Source organism: Rhincodon typus, chromosome 1 (genome assembly GCF_021869965.1).
Source record: "Rhincodon typus isolate 14 chromosome 1, sRhiTyp1.1, whole genome shotgun sequence".
Classification (NCBI taxonomy): Eukaryota; Metazoa; Chordata; class Chondrichthyes; order Orectolobiformes; family Rhincodontidae; genus Rhincodon; species Rhincodon typus.
This window is the reverse complement of record NC_063332.1, coordinates 54,601,620-54,624,255: the sequence shown is the minus strand read 5'-3', so window position 1 is coordinate 54,624,255 and position 22,636 is coordinate 54,601,620. Positions and strand designations below refer to the sequence as shown.

General features: G+C 40.6%; 1 protein-coding gene across 10 annotated transcripts in view; it reads right to left on the bottom strand.

Annotated features, from left to right (window-relative positions):
• The window catches only part of LOC109927380 (AP-4 complex accessory subunit RUSC2-like), a 141,309-nt gene that overhangs the window by 52,800 nt on the left and 65,873 nt on the right, over window positions 1-22,636 (bottom strand). For all 10 annotated transcript variants that reach the window (XM_048602318.1, XM_048602360.1, XM_048602372.1 and 7 more), the window contains one exon: window positions 9,339-11,366. In XM_048602318.1, the coding sequence (XP_048458275.1) occupies window positions 9,339-11,268 (1,930 nt within the window). In that variant the 5' untranslated portion in view covers window positions 11,269-11,366. The remainder of the gene's footprint in view (window positions 1-9,338; window positions 11,367-22,636) is intronic.

The following is a 22,636-nucleotide window of genomic DNA, read 5'->3' as shown; positions in this document are numbered from 1 at the left end:
ACACCAAAATTTACTTGTTTCTCAGTTTTTAAAAATATTTTGTTTTTCCATTCTTCCTTGCAAAGTAGCTAGTTTTAAAAAGTGAGAAGCAAGTAAATGTTGATATTCAGAGATTTGGGTGACCTTGTGCATGAAGCGCAGAAAGTTAATATGCAGGGCAACAAGGAATTAGGAAGGCAAATGTTAAGGTATCATTTACTGCAAGAGTAAGGAAATATCACTGCAAATATATGAGGCTTTGGGGAAAACCAAGTGTGGAATAAAGTGCACAGTTTTGATACTGAATACAAGCAAGGGTATACTTTTCTTGAAGGGTTGCAAGGCAGGTTCACTGGACTGATACCTGGGAAAACAGCACAGTTTTCTGGCGACAGTTAAGTGAAAATGCCTATCTTCTCAGGAGTTCAGAAGAATGGGAAATGATATCATTTGAAACTTCGAGAGGGCATGACAGGGTTTATACTAAAAGGTTGGTTCCCCAGCTGAAGAGTCTGGAACTAGGGGATATATTATCAACATAAGGGGTGCCCGTTTCTGACAAGATGAGAAGAAATATCTTCACCAGTAGGTAGTGAACCTTTGGAATTCTCTACTCCAGACACTGTAGATGCTTAGTTGTTAAGAATATTCATGTTCGACAAGTTCCCACAATATAGCCACCGTAATGTATGACAAATTATCTTTCATAGAAACATAGAAGACAGGAGCAGGAGTAGACCATTCGTCTCTTCGAACCTGTTCCACCATTCGTTATGATTGCGGCTGATCATTGAGCTCAATACCCTAATCCTGCCCTCCCTCAAAGTTCCTTGATCCCTTTAGCCACAAAAGCGATATCTATCTTTTTGAAAACACAATGTTTTGGCCTCAGTGACAGTGAATTCCACAGGTTCATCACTCTCTGGGCGAAGAAATTGTTTCTGCTTTCAGACTTAAAAGGTTTACCCCCTATCCTTGAACTATGACCCCCCAATTCAGGAACGTCCTTCCTGCATCTAATCTATCTAGTCCTGTTAGAATTTTATAGGTTTCTATGAGATCCCCACTCCTTATTCTTCTAAACTCTACTGAATACAATCCTAACTGACTCTATCTTCCCTCTTACACCAGTCTTGCCATCCCAGGAATCTGGAATTTGGTAAACCTTCGCTGCACTTACTCAATAGCACAAACATCATTTTTCAGATAAGGACACCAAAACTGCACGTAATACTCAGATGTGGCCTCACCAATGCCCTGTAACAAATGCAAGACATTCTTATTCTGGTCCTTGAATCCGCTTGCTATGGAAGCCAACATACAATGTGCCTTCTTTACTGCCTGCTGCACCTGCACTCTAAATTTCGGCGACTGGTACATACGGTCACCCAAGTCTCATTGAACCTGCTATGTATTTGTGTACTTATTCAGCCTGTCTAAATCATTCTGCTACACCTATGTATCGTCACTACTCACCCTTCCATCCAGCGTTGTGCCATCTACAAATTTTCAGATATTTTGTTCCTTCATCTAAATTATTAACACATATTGTGAATAGCTGGGTCCTAGTACCCCACTAGTTACTGCTGTAATTCAGAAAAAGACCCATTTCTTCCTACTCTTTCTTTCCTGTCTATTAACCAATTTTCTATCCATCCCAATTGCAATTAATATCTCTTAATGATACCACTAACAAATATAAAGCTTTCCTGAATTTCGTTTGACATCAAGGCTCTAGAAGAATTTCACAATGTTATGAAACATCAGATTGCAAATAGTGCTGTTATGTAAACTACTTAATGCTCCTTAGTCTTTAACCCATTCCAGCTATGACTTTTGAAATTTCTCTCCCATTCCTCCACATTCTCAAAACAACTCTTCCACGAGATTCGTAAAGCACTTCAGTCTGGCTTCTCCCATACTCAGATAAGGAAAACTCTCTTGGCCACAGTCACAAATAGTATTGTCTGCACTGGCAATGACTTCCCGCCCCTAGTTGTCTGCTTACATGGCTCCGACACCTCACAATATTTTTCAATCTGTTCCTCAACCTCATCATCACCTCATTATCAGATTGCTTGCCAAAATTAAAGTACGAATATTCTGATTTTCTCCAACTAAGTTTCAGGAAGACTAACGTTTCTGCTCCTACCACAAAATTCATTTCCTTTTTAATGGCACAATCCTCCTACCTATTTGTTCAGACCTGCCAATGTAAATTTTCACATCCTATTAAACGCACAGCAGATCCTCAACAAGACCAGGTATTTCCACACGAGAAATATTACCATTCTCCAGCCCTGCTTCAGCCTCACTGCAGCAGCCACATTTATTCATGTTTTTATCATTTCTGGTTTCAATTTCCTCTAAACTCTTTGTTGGCTTTATACCCTTCATCCAGCATAATTTTTGACATGTCCAGGATTTACTGTGGACAGGATTCAGTTGGCTAAAGTTAAGTTTTCCACTCAGTTACCCCTCACTGATTTGAAATGGGTCACATTCTCTTCAATATAAAGTACTTAATTTTCAAATCCCTCCACCATCTCATCTACCCTATCTTTCATATCTAAACCAATTTTCTATCCCTTTCTTTTGCCTTTGGCATCGTTAATCTCACATTGGGAATGGGGCTGTCAACTACATTAGCAGTACTTTCTGAATTTGCTTAGTTAAATTCTCCTTTGAAAAGCCTACTTTCAAAATCTTCAGTCTTATCTTTAAAAATCTTCACAAGATTGTATATTTTCAACAAAACTTTCAGTACTTGGGCTGCACTCCAACAACCATGGTATGTCATTCATTTCTTTAATAATTTTCTCGTACCACCCATCGCATTGCAAAGCATCTTGAGATGTTTGCTACGTTTAAGTCACTATAGATTCTATTGAACACATTTTTAAGTTAAATTTATTCATTCATTCTTGGATGTTGGTGTTGCTGGCAAAAGCATTCTTGAGCTGTAGTTTGAACTAGCATTCAGGAGACAGTTAAGAATCCAACATGTCAATTTAAGGGGAGGTAAAAGCATCTTGGTATTTTCATTGGACTAATAATCCAGAGACCTAACTAATGTTCTGGGGACTCAAGTTAAAATCTCACTATTACTGACCGTCTTAAAATCCCATTTGGTTCACGAATGTTCTTTGGGAAAGGGAACTACCGTGCTTGCCTGGTCTGGCTTGCAATGTGGTTAATTCTTAACAATCCATTGGGCAATTAGGAATGGGCATAAATGCTGGCCTAGTTATCCAATTCACGAATGAAAAGGAAAATCACTGGTTTTAATTGCTAGTCACTCAGAATCATAGATTCATACAGCATAGAAGAGGTGCTTCAGCCTGAGTCTATACACAACCTACCTACAGTAATCCAATGTTCCAGCACTTATCCCATAGTTTTGTACATTATTCCATTCAAGTGTTTATCCATGTACTTTCTAAAAGTTGTGAGGTTTTCTACTTCTACTACCCACCCAGGCACTGCATTCCAGATTCCAAATACCCTCTAGGTGACAAGATTTTTCTTTAATCCCTTCTAAATCTCCTGCCTTTCACCCTAAAAGGTTGCTGACTTGCTCGCCGAGTTGGCTTGTTTTTGTTCAGATGTTTTGTCACCACGCTAGGTAACATCATCAGTGAGGCCTCCGATGAAGCGATGTTCTTCTACTCCACTTGAAATTCATACTGTCCAGTCCGTTATGGTGAGTTGTGCTATTTCCAATTCTGTTCTGAATGGGATTGTATATGGGGTCCAATTCTATATGTTTGTGGATTGCATTATGGGTTAAGAACCCCTACTATGGTTACATTGTCCCAGTTAAACTGATAGCCTTCACTGTCCAAGTTCATCATGTCGTTTTGCTGTTAGCTGATGTTTGTGTATTCTGATGGCTAGTTTCCTTCCTGTCTGTCCAATGTAATGCTTGTGGCAGTCATTGCAAGGTATTTTGTAAACTATGTTGGTTCTGCTAGTCATGGGTATGGGGTCTTTAATCCTTGTGAGTGTTTGTTGCAGAGTGGCTGTGGGCTTATGTGCTACCATGATTCCTAATGGTTGTAGAAGTCCCATTGTCAGTTCCAATATGTTCTTGATGTAGGGCAGTGTGGCCAGTGTGTTAGGGCGTACTGTGTCATCTTATTGTTGTCTGTTTAGTAGGCACCTGCGGATGAAGTTGCATGGATATCCGTTCATAGCAAAGATTTTGTATAGGTGCTCTTCCTCTTTCCTGCGTAGTTCTGGCGTGTTGCAGTGAGTGGTAGCATGTTTAAATAGTGTCCTAATACAGCTTTGTTTGTGGACATTGGGCTGGTTGCTGTGGAAGTTGACATTTGATCAGTATGGGTTGCTTTCCTGTATACTGAGGTTTGGAACTCCAGAGTTGGTCATATGTTCAACTCTGACATCAACTGGACTTCATCCGCAGATGCATACTAAATAGACAACAACAAAAGGACACAGTACACCCTAACATACTGGCCACACTGCCCTACATCAAGAACCTATCAAAACTGACAACGAGACTCCTACGACCACTAGGAATCACGGTAGCACACAAGCCCACAGCCACTCTACGACAAACACTCACAAGGATTAAAGACCCCATTCCCACAACATGCAGAACCTACAAAGTTTACAAAATACCATGCAATGAATGCCACAAGCATTACATCGGACAGACAGATTGGAAACTACCGATTAGAATACATGAACATCAGCTAGCAGCAAAACGACACAACAAACTTTCCTTAATATTAATACATTCAAACAATGAAGGCCATCAGTTTAACTGGGAAAACAGAACCATAGTAGCCCAAGCCAAACACAGACACGCATGGGAATTCCTAGACATATGGTTCTCAACCCACTGGGGGAGGCAATGGCTTAGTGGTATTATCACTGGACTGTTATTCCAGACACCCAAGTGATGTTCTGGGGACCGAGGTTCAAATCCCACCATGGCAGGTGGCGAAACTTGAATGCAATAAAATATCTGGAATTAAGAATCTAATGATGACCATGAATCCATTGTTGATTGTTAGAAAAGCCCATCTGGTTTACTAATGTCCTTTAGGGAAGGAAGCTTCCATCCTTACCTGGTCTGGCCTACATGTGACTCCAGACCCACAGCAATGTGGTTGACTCTGAACTGCCCTCTGGGCAATTAGGGATGGGCAATAAATGCTGCCTGGTCAGCGATGCCCTCATCCCGTTAAGAATAAAGAAAATAATGCAATCCACAAACATATAGAATTGGACCCCATTTACAAACCCATACAGAACAAAACTGGAAATGACACTACTCACCACAACGGACCGGACAGTTTAATTCCAAGTGGAGTAGAACAACATTGCTTCATCGGAGGCCTCACTGATGATGTTACCTAGCATGGTGATGAAACATCTGAATGAAAACAAGCCAGCTTGGCAAGCAAGTCAACAACCTCACCTATAACCCGAGCTACAAATCTTTGCCAAAACCTTAAACTGACTTTGTTATTGACCCTTCAACTAAGGGAAACAGCAGCTTCCTATCTACCCTGTCCATGTCCCTCCTCAGCCTTCTCTGCTTTACAGAACACAACACAAGACTATCCAGCCTCTCTTCATAGCTAAGGTGCTCAATCCTGGTGAATCTCCTCTGCACTCCCTCCAGTGTAATCACATCCTTTTGAAAGTGTGATACCAGAACTGTATATAGTACTCCAGCTGAAGCCTAATCAAAGTTCTTTACAGCTCTAACATAACCTCCCTGCTTTTATAATCTATGCCATAATTGATAAAGACAAGTGTCCTATATGCCTTCTTAACCATCCCAAGATCCCTCTGTTCCTTTAACCTTCCTAATGTCCTGCCATTCATTGAGTACTCCCTTGTCTTGTTACTTTTTCCAAAAAGTGCATCACCTCACTTTTCAGGGTTGAATTCCATCTTCTATTGATCTTCCTACTGACCAACGAGACTATATCCTCCTGTAACCCAAGACCTTCTTCTTCCGTGTTAACCACCCAGCCAATATTTGTATCATCCACAAACTTTCTCATTAGTCCACCCACATTCTCCTGCATGTTGTTATATATATAGGGGACCTAGTACGGATGTCTGTGGTACACCACTGCACATTAGCGTCCTACCAACACTCTCTGTTTCTTCCCACTAGGCATTTAGTGCTTAGTATCAGTATTGAAGCACAGGCCATCCAGCGTCACCTTACTTCTTTGAAATTTAACAGGGCTGAATTCCCTCTATCACGCTTTCTTTACACACTTAGTTGTATCAACTGCTCGAAAAGAAAAAAAGAAATAAAAGAAATAAGACCATCTGGCATCAACTACAGTACCAGAAACGACAACAGCAAAAACAACCCTGTAAACCCTGCACAGTCTTTCATACTAACATCTGGGGGCTAATGCCAACGTTGGGAGAGCTGTCTCACAGATCAGTCAAGCAACAGCCTGACACTGTCATACTCATGGAATCATACCTTACATACAATGTCCCAGAAAACATCATCACCATCTCTGTATACATCTGATCCACCAGTAAGATAAACCCAGCAGAAGTAGTGATACATTGGGAGGAACTTTCCCTCGGAATCGTCAACATTGATACTTGACTGCATGAAGTCGCATGGCACCAAGTCAAGCATGGGCAAGGAAATGGGTGATTGCCATGAACTACTTCCCTTCAGATGATGAGTCAGTACTCATCTATATTGAACAGGAAGTACTGAAGGTGGCAAGGGTGCAGAATGGACTCCGGATCTGGATTCTGGACTTCAGCAGCACCACTACTGGTTACGATCTAAAGGACATGGCTGCTAGAGTGAGTCTGTGACAAGTGGTGAGAGAAGCGACAAGAAGGAAAATCATACTTGATCTCATCCTCAACAATCTGCCTGTGGCAGATGCACCTGTCCATAGCAGTATATGTAAGAGTGACCACCACACAGTCCTTATGGAGACAAAGTCCTGCTTTCACTTTGAGAATACCTTCCGTTGGCCCTTATTTCAAGGTGTTGGACTGTAAGAGTAGAGAAATCTAACTGCAACTGTACAAGGTAGTGGTGAAACCACAGCTGAAGAACTGAGAGCAATTGTGGTCCCTTTATTTCAGGAAAGTTGTTGTTTCATTGGAGGCAGTTCCAAAAAAGTTCACTAGGATGATCCCTGGTATGGGACTCTACTCTTTGGAACTGAAATATGTAGGATTCTTAAGGAGCTTGACAGGGTAAGTACTGAGAGGATGTTTCCCCTCTGGGAGAATCTAGGACCAAAGGGCACAGTCTCAGGAATAAAGGGCACCAAATTAAGTCTGAGATAAGGAGGAATTTCTTCTTTCAGCAGGTTGAGTGTTTTGGAAGTCTTTGTCACGGAATGCTATGGGGCAGAGTCCTTGTGTATATTTAAGGTTAAGATAGATGTTTGATCAGGAAAGGAATCAAGTGTTATGGAGAAAAGGCAGGAAAGCGTACTTAAGGAACATCAGATTAGCCATGATCCTACTGTATGGCAGAGCAGGCTCACGGGGCCAAATGGCCTACTGTTGTTCCTATTTCTTACGATCAGTCACCATTCTTCAAATAGATCCAACAACTCAAGACTGGACAACCATGAGGTGTTGTGGGCCATCAGCAGCAACTGATACATACTCCAAACACAACATGTAGTCTCATGGGCTGGTATATCATCAACTCTACCATGACCATTAAGCCAGGAAATGAACGTTAGTTCAATGAAGAATGCAGGAGGGCATGCCAAGCATTAGCAAAAATGATATGTGAACCTACAAAGCTGGCCTACATGCATGCCAAACAACCTATGTAGGAAGTGATCGAGCTAAGGGATTCCTCAACCAATGGATTAGGTCCAAGTTTTGCACTCCTTTCACATCATGTCATGAATGGTGATGGACAATTAAACAACTCACTGGAGGAGGAAACTCCACAAACATCCCCACTGACAAAAATAGGGAAGCCCAGCACATCAATGAAAAAGGTAACACTTAAACTTTCACAATAATCTTCAACCAAGAGTGTCATGTGGATGATCCATCTCAGCCTCTTTCAGAGGTCCCCAGCATTACAGTCCATTTGATTGGCACATTTACAAATGTTCACTTCTTGCACCACTGATGCACAGTAGCACCTATAAAATGCACTGCATAAATTCTCCAAGGCTCCTTAGTCAGCACCTTCTAAACCTACAACCACTAGGAGGAAAAGGGCAGCACACATGGGAACACCAACAACACTGCAAGCCACTCACCATCCTGACTTGGAAATGCATTGCTATTCAGTGTTGCTGCATCAAAATCCTGGAATTCCCTCCCGAACAATTTAATGGATCTACATACACTAAGGAAGGAAGCTCACCACCATCTACTCAAGGCAACTAGGGATGGGTGATAAATGCCAGCTAGCCAGCAACGCCCATGTCTCATGAGTATATTTAAAAAAAGGACTGCAGTAATTCAAGATGGCAGCATACCACCACGTCTCAAGGGCAACTAGAAACGGACAATAAATGCTGGACCAGCAGCGACGTCCACATGCCATGAATGAATAAAAAAATAAAGCAAGCCTGGAGTCAAACATCAGTTAGATTGGATAATATTTAAAGGTTTCTTTCCCTAAAAGGACTGAGTGAATCAGTTTTTCTTTTAATGACATATTAATATAGGCACTCTATTTCCAGTTTTTTCTCTTTAATGAATTTCAAAATTCCATAACTGACAGGGTTTGAATGCATTTTTTTCTGGATTATGAGTTACATTAGCATTAGACTGCTTGTTTCTTATTAGCAAAGTGCATAAAGAGCCATTAGTTTCATGTTCATGGCATGATTACTGATGGAAGATTTGCACGAACAGATGAGATCAACTTTCTCAGAACATTAACACTACTTTTACAACCACTACTACTCATAGTAATACAACATCAAATTTCATGTCTAGAAAATACTGCCATGGACTGTACATGGATAACGATTGGATAATCTCAATTTAGTTCTTGAATAAAGGCATAAGGCTTCCTACAAAATAGGTCACAAAAGAGGTTAGTGCAGGTAAACAAAAAAATGGCTAAGTATGGAAACACCATTCTGATACTGAAATTTAGTCATATTCACATGTTGGAATAGCGGAAGTTTTATTCAGTTTCACCTTACATGCAAGTACCTGGAGCTGACTCTGATGCCAAATGGAAGAGCACTCAAAATCCACAACTTGTGAGTTTAAAAAATTAATATAAAAAAATAAACAAATCCAGAAAGTTGGTATTACAACAAAGTGCCTATGATTAAAAAAAATATGATGCAATGGTTACATTAGACTATTCTAAGAGTTTGGCATTGTCTTACCTTCCATTTTAGTACTGCTGTCAAAAGATGCATTCTTCTCAACTTGTTGATGGAGTGGATTAACTGGTTCTAGTTTGCTGCCATCTTCCCCATTGTAACAAGGTCCATACCCTTCAAGGTGAGCTCTATCATGCAGACTTGCATTACTGTTTTTGTTACTAAAGCGATGAATGAAGGGTGCAGCGCAGGATGTTGTTAAGTCCATTTTTGGAGAGGACCCGCCAGGCAGATTATGGCAGCACTCTTCATCTAAGGAAACAAAAACATTATTTTCTTTCTGATTTTCCAATATTGGGGAGAACTCTATTGAAGAATCTCCACTGGTTTTGAGTGGCGGCGAATTCCCACTTCGTTTTCTAGTTCGAGCAATTTCAGCAAATGAGGTTACACGTCGTGGTGGTGATCTCTGCGATGTTCCTGTATGACTGTCACTTAGCTTGCCTGGACAGCTATACATGCGTTCCAATGAGCCCAACCTAGGGGATGGGCCCTTATCTAAATTACGATCATAGCTCCTTGATCTTTGCCTGCCAGAAGTATTTGAAGCAACATTCACATATACTTGACCTTCAATGAGATCTTCAGTGGCCTCCAGTGCTGGTTCCTCTTGAAAACATTGATCAATGTCAATCTTATCTTCTGGTTGCCGGAAGAGATAATACTCTGTAGGTTGACTTGGACTTGTACTCTTTGCGTGATCTTCTGAGCAGCTTGTTATTGAAGACCCTGCAGGGCTTGGTGTTGACTGAGAAGATAGGTCACAAGTTACTAATTTGTAATAATTTTGTGTGGCAACAACTAATCTTGCTTGACTTTGAAAACATGCAGTATAATCTGAATTTTCGGAAGAACAGGGCATGTTTTCACATGGTAGGTGGTAAGAATTACAGTTGTCATCAACAGCTGGTGAACACTGCTGATGGCACAGACAGGTTTGCATGGCACTATCACCACTGTGAATATCACATGAATTCTTTGGCTCACTAGGTGATGATTGTAGGTCCAGGTAGAATGCACCCATCTCTGAGTGACTGCAATATGAAGAATCATGCGACATGTTACCTGAACTTAGGTTGGACTTTGACTGGGTTTTCATTTTATTGTAAATTGCAGTAAAATTGACCAGCACACCATCTGAACTGTTACATGAGGAGTCACTGTTGTAAGTCATATGCTGATTATCTACCTCAGACTGATCTGAAAAAACACAACTTCTGCTTTGCTGGATATCTGAGCTAGAGCAACTGCACTTTCTGCTGTCTAGTAAATCTTGTTTCCCGAACAATCCATCTTGGGTGTTTTCCAACCCTTGGTTGCAATCAAAGAATAAGGTGGATGTGCTATCATGAGCACAGTTGCACATCGGTAGTTCTATTAGATCAGCTGATGCTTGTTTTGATGTGATGATTCGATTTGACTTCTTGCAATCACATTTATGGGTTTGTTCCTCTTGACCTTCAATAATCCCTTGTCTAATATTGGAGCTCCACTGTTTTGTGCTTTTTTCAGCACCATGTAGGTGAAATGGCTGTTCATGAAGAACAAATGGTGAATTGTTAATGTTGCTATTCTGTGGATGAAAGGAACTGTTATAGGAGATTTCCTGATCATTATTCTCATTGAAAATTAATGAATTGTGCTGATCGCTTGTGTTGGTTTCTTTTGAGTCTGGTAGTCTACCTTCAGTTTCATGTGGTACCCCAGGAGGTAAACAAGAAGCCTGAATTAAGCTGCTGTATAGTAATGTTTCCTTTTGAAGCAGGTCCCTTTCTGGCAGTGATGTAGTTCTTGTGATTCCCAGATCGGTATGGTAAAATGGGTTTGGTCTTTTGCCCATGCTGCACCTCTTTCTGTCTGGGACCTGGCAATGAACAAGGGGAATGTGATGTACAATCAATGTTTCCCCTGTCAGTTTGGGTGGGCTATCCATGATATCTCAGGTTATCAGTCAAACTGGATAAAACATTGAGAATCCCTTTTGGCCACATTGGTCACCTGCAACACGTAGCTCATGGTGTGCTCAGAAACCTGGAAAACACAGGAGTGAGGGGCAGGGAGAAAAACACAAAACTTTATAATATTTATTACAATAGGCTTGCCAGTAACTGCTTAAGTCATAAAATTACTCTCTTTCTGTTCTTAGGATTGTATAAGGACTCTAAATTATAGCTATGGCAAATTATTTCACCTTGTTCAGGACTATAGAAGCAAAGGGCTTGACCTCCATTTGAAGGGCTAAGTTCAAAACTAACCAGTGGAAACAAGGAGCAAGTGTTTAGACTTTGGAACAACCGTAAGAGGTGGTAGATTGTAAAATGCAGCATGTGACTGATTTGAAATAGAACATGCAGTGAATGTGGCATACTTTTGTGGAATACTTTAGACCTATGGCTCTGCACTTCCTATTCAGAGATTTTCTTGTCACAATTAGGGGTATAGTGCCAAAGTGGCACTGTTACTGGATTAGTAATCCAGACGCCTGTCATATTGACCCAGATTAATCAATCTTGGTAACTGAGAAATTCTAATGTAATTAGCCAAATGTGGAATAAGAAGTTAGCATAATTAATGGGGATCACAAAACTGCTAGTTTGTCATTAAGATAACCCTTCTGGTTTAGCAATAGCACTAGGGCAGGGATCCTCAACCAGGGGTCAGCAGCTCCCAGGTGTCCTCCAGTAACTGACTCTTTTTCCAAGACCCAGAGTCTTTCAAATTATTTCATTATTGATGGTCAAAAGTCAAAGTAGCCAGGGTACAGAGTTTTATCTTCCAACCTTAACACTTTAGTCCCTCCACACAGAATGTGAGAAACCAGAACATGTGGGTTATGGTCATTGGTTATGTACTATTTTGAGAAGCAGTTGTATTCAGTCTCAGCAGCTGAGTTCAGAATGAACAATTGACAGCAGGCACGGCATCAGTCCTGTCATAGCCTAAGTGACAGACTACCAATCACACATGGATCATCTAATAACCTCAGAGTGACAAACCACCATGATTTGCAACAATCTAACTTAAGCATAACTGAGCCCAATGAACACAATATTCATTGGTGCTTGTTGAACATTGCTCCAAATCTTAACAGAACTACTGCATAGCAACAACAACACGTTTCACATTTGAAAGTAAAACAGAAATAATAAATGTGTGCAGTTGTGTAACTGAACATTCCATAGTAAATAGTGTCATGTCACAGGGCTTTGGAATTTTTATAACACTGGTGAGGGGTCTTAGAACAAGCAAGGGTGAAATCTCTTCCTTTAGCAAAGGGAAACCCTTCCTAGGTCTAACCAAAATGTGACACCAGACCCACAGCAATCAAGTTAACTCTGAGCCATCTTCTGAAACTGTCCAGAATACAGCTTCTCAAGAGTAGTTAGGGATGGTGAATAAATTCTAGCCTTACCAGTAATACCCAAATTCTGTGTTCGAAATAGAAATTAGACTAATTGTCGATTATCTATGGCAACTTCTCTTCCCAAGACTGCAAGAAACTACAGAGAGTCATGAACACAGCCCAGTCCATCATGCAAACCAGCCTTCTATCCATTGACTCCATCTATACTTCCCACTTCCTCAAGAAAGCAACCAAGATAATCAAAGACCTCTCCCAGCCCTGTTATACTCTGTTCCACGCTCTTCTGTCAGGCAGAAGATATAAAAGTTTGAATATACATACAAATAGATTCAAGAACAGCTTCTTCCCCACCTTTATCAGACTTTTGAACGGACCTCTCAAATTCTGATCTCTCTCTCTCGCTCTGCACGTTCTCTGCAGCTGTAACATTGTATTGTGTACTCTGTTCTGCTACCATGATGCAGTTTGTATGGTACAATCTGCCTTTATAGCATGCAAAACACTTTTCACTGTATCTCGGTACATGTGACAACTGTAAAATCAATTAATTTTTAGTGATTGATCATTATCGCCAGTCAACAATTCAAATGCCATTATATCAGGTGTAAAACAAGATAATGGAAGGTGAATGAGATGGGCCTTTGGTTTTTCCCATCCATCAATTCATATGAAACACAGCTTGACTACATTGATCAAATTCAAAACAGCTTTCTTCTTGGACCCTAACACTTCAAATCAAAAGTATTACCTGCTAAGACTCAAACTAGACATTGACACATTAAAAACAGTCAAATGTATTCCAAGTTTTTGTCGCACCTGTATTTCACTATTTAATTTTCAAAGCAGTCCAATTTGTAGCATCTAAAAATAAAGTCAACATCTGTGGTCATCTGTAGAACCTTTAAATGGCTTTGGTTCAGATAGGGGAGTAGGGTTAGTTGAAAATCTATAATCATGACGAAGCTTGATGGCTTCCTGCTATAAAAAAAACTGTTGTTAAACTTAAAAGATTTACAATGATGTTGCCAGCATTATTGGATTTGACCTATAGGTAAAGGCTGAATAGGCTGGAGCTTTTTCCCTGGAGCGTTGAAGGCTGAGGGGTAACCTTACACAGATTTATAAAGTCATGAGGGGCATGGATAGGGTGAACAGCCGAGGCCTTTTTCCCAGGATAAGGGAGTCCAAAACTAGAGGGCATAGGTTTAAGGTGAAAGGGGAATGATTTATGTGTATAGAATAAGCTGCCAGAGGAGGTGGTGGAGGCAGGTACAATTACAACATTTTAAAAGACATCTGGATGGGTATATGAATAGGACAGGTTTAGAGGGAGATGGGCCAAATGCTGGCAAATGGACTAGATCAGTTTAGGATATCTGGTCAGTGTGGACAAGTCTGTTTCCATGCTGTATGACTCTATGACTAGCTGATCTTTTCCTGCCTGTTCAATTTCATATCTGAATTGAATGGAATTGAATTTAATCAGTTTTATTGTCACGTACTCAAATAAGTACGGTGAAAAGGGTACAAGTCACCTCTTACGGTGCCATCTTAGGTACAAAGATTCCTACATACAGCTTCTTCATTTACAGTTCTTAGGAAAATAGGGAACTAAAAAGTTCAGCATTGCAGATTTTAGGAATGGTCTTTCAACCCAGTCCACACTGGCACCTAGCCTCCAGTCCAAACCAGGCCTTAACTTCAGACCACGCTGGGTTTCACCTCAGGATTCACGAGGTTAGGAGATTGCTCTGTTATCACCTTGAGACTGGTAGTCCACGCTGAGGCCATGCCAGACTTAGAGAACACCACGTACCGCTGGAAGACCTCTACACCGAGCTGAGAGACTGCCACACTGGACCGCTAGAAGATCTCCATGCCAGGCTGAGAGGACTCCCAGGCTAATAATGGTGTGAGCAACATATAAGGGAAATTGTCTTGCAGCCAAAATTGTCTTGCAGCCAAAATTCCCATGACAATCAAGGAACACAAAGCCAGGTCTTCATGAATTGAATAAATCGTTCAGATTTGATGTTCCATTCATTTTGAATCTCCCACCTGCAAGTCCACCTGTAATATAATTATATTGTGTTGTAGAGACACTAGTGATATTTATCACTTTGTGCTGTTGTCATAAGTATGTAATCATTTCCTGTAGCAATGCCTCGCCAGCCTTTCACTATAAAAATGAAGTAATTTAAAACAATTTGAGCTGTACGAGGATGGCAGTCTCTATATACAAACACTAGAGGTCTCCACATTTGAATTTCTCAGATCAAGCTTCAATCCACCACAGCACTAAAATGGATCTAATTAATGTAAACTATCCGTTCCTCCACAATCTTTCTGCAGCCTTTGACACGGATGACCACACTTTCAGCACTTTGGATAGAATGTTATTTTAATGGAGAAAAACTGCCAAAAATTACTGAACATAGGGATTTGAAAGTCTCCATGCAGGAATCACAAAAAAGGCATCCAAGTTCAGCAGCTAACAGGGAAGTCAAATGGAATGTTGGCCTTTATTTCAGAGGAAATGGAGCATAAAAATAGGGAAGTTATGCCAAAACAAGGCACTAGTTAGACCACAGTTGGAATACTGTGAACTGTTTTGGGGCCCATGTCCAAGGAAAGAAATATTGTCATTGGAGGCGTCCGCAGAAGATTCATTAGGCTGATGCTAGATATGGAGGCACTATCTATGAGGACAGATGAAGGAAACTGGCCTATAATCTCTGGAATTCAGAATAATGAGGGATAATTCTGTAGAGAGTTACAAAACTCTTAAAAGATGGACAGATTACATGCAGAAAGGATATTTCCTATGGCTGTATGGTCTCGTACCGGGGACACAGTGTCAGAATAAAAGGCCAACCATAGAGGGCTTTTGTACAGCATTGGTAATGTCCTTACCTCTGGACCAGGAGGACCGGGTTCAAGTCCCACCTTCTCCAGAGGTATGTAATAACATTTTTCAACAGGTTGAACAGAAAATATTGAAAAGGCATGCTGTTAGGACTGAAATGAGGAGGAACATCTTCATTCAGAGGGCAGTGAATCTTTGGAATTCTCCATCTCTGTTCAAGCTGTTGAAGTTCAGTCATTAAATAAATTTGTGGACAGAGACTGACATCTCTAGTTGACTATTTACAGTAAGGAATAATGGGATAGTGTGGGAATATGGCATTGATATAGATGAACATCATGATCTAAAAAGACTGAGCAGGGTGGACAGGCTGAATGGACTACTCTTCCTCCAATTTTTCCTTTACAGATAAAGGATACATGGTACACATGAAACACCAATACCTAGAAGCAACAAAGACAATAAAAGATGAGGGGCTCGGAGGGGATCGGTTTGTGCACAAAAGAAGGAAAGAAATAAGCAAAAGTAATCCACTACACTTCAGTGAGGCCAAGTATTTGTTGCAACCGCGTAATTCAGCAACGGTTTCTCAAAAAAACAAAAAATACGAGAGTGATTCTCTGACTCCACATTCCTAGCAGGAAGCCATGTTCATGAGGAGCACAGATTGGAGAGTTAGTGCTGCAGCCCCATCTTCAATCCATGTTACCTGCAGACACAAATCATTGACTTGTAGAAATCAGTTCTATTAATAAGTTCATAGGATGATGTGAAAGAAACAGAATACACAATAATCCAAAGAAATGTCAGAAAGCATAACCTTCAGAAAGAAGGAACTAAATCACTGCAAAGTAGATTGAACTTTGGCCTCATGGAGCAACAAACGTCCACTTTAATAATGCCTCAAGTAAGATCCAAATACACAAGCACAAATACACAAGACTTGATACAAAGACAAAACCTCTATTCCCAATGTTTCCACAACCACTTGTGCAACTGGAGTAGACAGTAAGCTATATCAGATTCAATGTCGTCAACTAATTCTAATAGGAACACAGAAAACAGAATCATAGAAAATAGGAGCATGAGTATGTCATTTGGCACTTCAAGTCTACTCCGTCATTCAAGATGATCGTGGCTGACCATCTTACATAATAACCGGTCCAGCTTTCTCCCCACACCCTTTGATTCCTTTAGCTCTTCTTGAAAACTTTCAATATTTTGGCCTCATACACTTTCTCTGGCAAAGACTTCCACAGGATCACCACTCTGGGTGAAGAATTTTCTCCCATTTCAGTCCTAAATGGCTTACCCTTTTTTTAATCTTAAATACGGCTCTTTGAGTCCTCAACTTCCCACGATCCCCCGTATTTAGTGAAGTTTAACTCGTCATTTCTCCCATCTTCAGATGAGAGCCACCATCAAACCCAACCACCCTTTCTAATAACCATTTTGCACTGTGAGCACCGACATTCACTCTGCAGTCAGCACCTTCCCTTCCCTGGCCACCAATTCAAATGAACAAGGAGGATGCAACACACAGTCCTTTGCCTCCTCTGTCTTTGGTGTCCATGGGCCCAAACACTCCTTTCCCATTAAAACATTAATTATCTCATTTCAACTTATTATGTGTATTCTCTGCTCACAATGTGGTCTGCCCTATAAAAATGGTTTGGATAACCAGCACACACTGTTTTTACTCACAAGCTTAAATTCAACTGCTGACTAAACAGCCATTCTGCTTTACAAGCTGAGTGTGTGGGGCTTCATCCGTTCCATACACTCCTGAAGATGACAGTGCACCTTGCCTTGCAATGAATGTAAGCCACAATAAACGGTGCCTAACAGATCCGTAAATAGACTTGAGAAAAGACAACTAAAATTGAGGAACTTCCAAAGTAAAATAAATCATTGATAATACAGTGCAGGAAGATGATGCATTATATATTAACATATTTCGTGTTCTTTTCTATTCAATTAGACTAAGACTTCACATCTAGGAAGCAGAACAGAATTAAATGGAATTATGGTACTGATTAGCTAAGGGAATATCAAAATAGTCTTGAGGGGATAAATAGCCTACTCTTGTTCATATGTTCAAGCAGTTTTCATTGCAACCTATGCATACTAATATTTCAGCAAGTCATACAGTCAATCTGCAACATTATAATGCTTGATCCCATTCACATTTCAAGTACATCAGGTCAGACATATGGCAGTACTGTAGCTACACAATGCCGTGTAGTTTATTGTGACTAATGAATCAGCCATACCTTGTCCATCTGATAAATGTAATTGAGGATACTGCAATACCAAGTTGTATAAAATGAGCTAAGGCACAACAGTTGAGGCCAGAGGCAATCTTAGTCAGACCATCTCTGCATTGCAACACTGGCTACAAGCAACCTTGCTTCAGAAAACTAAGCCCTACTCTTTTTTTCTGAAACATATTAGTACAAGCATATGCCATCCACCTGCACCATGTTACCATTGGTTAAATTGATATTTACTCTATAGACAGCCAGAATCATAGAGTCATGCAGCACAGAAGAGGCCCTTCAGGCCCTTCAGCCCATCAAGTCTGCACTGATCTATCTACACCAGTTCCACTTTCCAGCAGTCGGTGCTTAGCCTTGAATGTTATGATATTTGAAGTATTCATCCAAATACATTTTAAAGGTTGTCAGGCTTCCTGCCACGACTATGCTTCCAGGAACTGCATTCCAGATTCCCACCAGAAAATTTTCTCAAATCCCCTCAAAACCTTCTGCCTTTCACCTTAAAATGATGTCCCCTTGTTATTAACCCTTCATCTAAGGGGAACAACTGCTTTCTATTCACCCTGTGCATGCCTCTCAATCTTGTATACTGCTATCAGGTCCACCTTCAACCTTCTCTGCTCCAAAGCGGATGCAGCCTTTCTTCACAGCTGAAATGCTCTATCCCAGGCAACATAGAATCCCTACAGTGTGGGAACAGGCCATCTTGGTGAATCTCCTTTGCATCCTGTGCAGTGCAATCACATCCGTCCTATAGTGTGGTGAGCAGAACTGCACACAGTACTCCAGCTGAGGCCTAATCAAAGTCCTGTACAGTTCCAACATAATCTCCCTTTTCTTATAACTTTACCATAACTGATAAAGGCAAATGGCCCATATGCCTTCGTAACTACTCATTAACCTGTCCTGCAGCCTGAGCAACACAGTATGGTATGCTACTGTACACTAGCTCTAGTCATACAATCAACCCTCTGTATCCTGCAACTAAACCAATTTTGGGTCCAACCTGCCAAGTTACCCTGGGTCCCATGTGCTTTTGCCTTCTTTATCAGTCTCCCATGAGGGACCTTGTTGAAGTCGTTGCTAAAATCCATATACATCAACTGTACTACCCTCATCTAGAAATCTGGCCACCTCCTTGAAAAATTCAATCAAATTTGTCAGGCATCACCTCCCTCTGACAAAGTCATGCTGACTATCCCTGTTCAAATCTTGCCTCTCCAAGTGGAGATTAATTCTCTCCCTCAGAATTCTCTCCAATAGTTTCCCTATCACTGATGTGAGACTCACTGGTCTGTAATTCCGTGATTTACCTCTACCATCCTTCTTGAAAATTGGAACTACATCAGCTGTTCTCCCATCCTCTAGTAACTCTCCTGTGGCCAGACAGGAATTAAAAATTTGGATCAGAGCCTCTGTAATTTCCTCCCTTGCTTCCCACAGTCTTCTGGGATACAACTCATCTGGACCTGGGGATTTCTCCTCTTTTAAGCCTGCCAAAACCTCCAATACCTCCTCACTCCTCATGTCAAACTGCTCAATAACCTCACAGTCCTCTTCTCGGATTCTATACTTACATCCTCCTTCTCCCTAGTGAAAACAGATGTGAAATACAGTTTTTTTTTAAATTTATTCACTTATTAACACACTGTGTATGTCTCTGGCTCCATGCAAGGATTGCCCCTTGGTCTCTAAGGGATCTTTCCTTGGTTATCCTTCTTCCCTTGATATCTTTGGAGTCACCTCAAGTTTAGCTGCCAGTGTTTTTCCCATGCGCTCTCTTTGACCTACTAACTGCTTTCTTAAGCTCTCCCTGCATATTTTAAAACCGGCCAGGGCCTCTATTGACTTGTTCCCCTTTTGCCAGCTAAAAGCTTCTCTTTTCCTCTTACACAGTCCTGAATGTTCCTGGACATCCAAGGTTCTCTGAGTTTGTTGCAGCTATATTTCATCCTAAAGAGAATATGTTGGGCCTGTACCTTCCCCAGTTGCCTATTGAACTCCAGGCAAGGTGCACTGCCATCTCTCAGATGTCTGGAACAGACGAAATCTCCTCACACCGAGCACATACATGTGTCACTGACAGGGAGATATTATATTTCTAGGTGCATTGAATGGGCTGGAGTTTGCTAATTTCCCAGCATTCCTTACTTCAGAGTGTACCAGCAGGAAATACTGTACTTGAGGTGCTTTTAAAAAAAACTTAAGTTTGAGGATGGGAGAAATTTTTTTTTTATTCATTCATGGGATGAGGGCGCCGCTGGCTAGGCAGCATTTATTGCCCATCCCTAATTGCCCAGAGGGCAGTTACGAGTCAAGCACATTACCGTGGGTCTGGAGTTACATGTAGGCCAGGTCATGTAAGGATGGCAGTTTCCTTCCCTAAAGGATATTAGTGAACCAGATGGGTTTTTTCAACAAGCAACAATGAATTCATGGCCATCATTAGACTCTTAGTTCCAGATATTTATTGAATTCAAATTCCACCATTTGCCATGGCGGGATTCGAACCCAGGTCCCCAGACATTATTTGGGTCTCTGGATTAACAGTCCAGCGATAATACCACTAGGCCATCACCTCCCCCCATTGCACAAAATTTAAATTACTGACTTTGTAAATATCAAAAGAATGTCTCTCAAAACATCTCTGAACATCATGGAAATAGCCTATCAAATTTTATTTAAAAGATGCAATGTACACGGATTTTCACTTGCATAAATGGACTCATTAGGAAAAAAAATTAAAACTCTGATACAAATGCTGTTGAATTATGCTCAGGTGTACCTTTAATACTTTGCATTAAATATGGAGCCTAAGGGCTCTTGTGGCATCATGGTAGCATGGATTTTAGACTTCAGGGCTAGAATTTCAAACTAACTTCTTTACATTGAGAACTGTTATTTCTTAACAGCTTGAAACTACCTCCCTTTCTCAGGAACAACTGTTTCATATATGCAGCTTCAGCCAAGACTTCCACCAAACTGAAACGAAAAAGCTTTATTTCCTCCCCCCGCTACGCACCCACCCCCCCATCATCAATGGGCCTTTCCCCTAACCAAAATAAAAAAAATCAATCTCTGACCTTTGAAACTAAAAGCCTAATGCACTACTGTTTGCTTGTTAAGTAGTCTCCCAATATAAACAAAACCCCACAACACACCAGGAATGCACTCACATTCTGTTTCTTTAATAAAAATCCACCATGGCCATAGAAATATCCACAAATTAATCATTGACTCCTTCAAACACAAAGACAAAAAAACCCACATGCCACTAGCTCAAATCTAAACTCAACTAGACAACTGCAAAATGATAATAGTAACATTGGCATTAAATGTACAATTAATTACACAGCAACCATATTTTACATTAGACCATGGGCTCAACACTACTCATTGTCTTTCAAATGTGCTCCTAATAAAGCTTCCACTATGACATTCTCTTTTCCAAGCCGTTAACTATCTTCAAATTATATGGTTGGAGAATTAATTTCCACTGAAACAATCCTAAGCTCTTGCCCCAAAACATTTCAAGAAAATTAAAGGATTGTGGTCTGTATAAATAACAGTTTCTTTCAAGTTAGTTATGTGAATCTCAAAATGATGTATGACCATCAGAAGACTCAAAGTCTCCTTTTCCACTTTCACTATCGGAAGTACACGTTTTCCCTGAAATCAAGGGCCACGATCAAACAGGACCACAATGACAAATAATGGGACAGCACAAGTAATGTTAAAAAGACAAGTCTTGCGTCGTGTGGCAGCTGGGTAATCAGGGATGAAAACTGGATATCCAGGCCTAAATCAGTACTTTTTATCAAAGAAGATGTGCTAATCCTGTCAGCCTCAGATTCTTTACTTCCATCATTTTCAGTTCAATTTTCAGAAATTGTATTTAATAACTAAATTTCTAAGTCATCTCCTGTTTTGTAGACTCCTCTTTTTCCTGTCTAATTCCATGGGCCCAAGATCTAGCCACAACATAGTACAGAATGGACCACTTTTGTCACATTTCAGTTTCATCTACCACCACCCTTAGAGAGAGAAATATTTTTGATGCCAGTCATTTCTCAAAATCACGTCAATTTCTTCTACAGGAATTTGTTTCACTACTCCCACTACAACCTCTCCATTTACCGTGTCACTCTTTAATCCAGCTACGTATAACGAGGCAGGTTTTAAAACTCCATGTACACTGCCAAATTAATATCTTCTCCTTCATTAACTCCTCTGGAAGACAAACAGTATTGTCAGCTAGCATCAGTGACAGACTTGCTCAAGTGTTTCTCATTAATTTTATTGGTTTACCTCCTTCATCTGGACCATTAGGAGCATCCACTTTTGAGGTAAAACACTAAGAACTTCCAGTGATCTGATTTTCCCTGTCAATATTTGGAAAAAGCATTTCATGTGTCCTGAGCCATCTCCTCTCTTACTACATTCTAAGGAAGCATGTTCTCTTTGTACTGCAGATACGATTTTAACCTACTTCCTTTCCTGAAGATTTCTTAGACATTTGTATGACTGCAATCAGTCTCCCATTCAACTTCAAGCAACTGGCATTGACAAGTCCACTCTTATTACAATGGAAGCATGTTACTTTCTTCATGGAACAATTTTAATTCTAAACTTTCACCTTTATTAATTTGGCGACCTTTTCGCTGTTCTCAAACTACTACCTCGACTATCCACAGATTTTTCTATTCCTCCAATTTCCTTGTGGATATCCATAGGACCATTTTTCTACCTGAAATTTTCGGTGTAAAATATCATAAGTATCTGCCAAATTGCT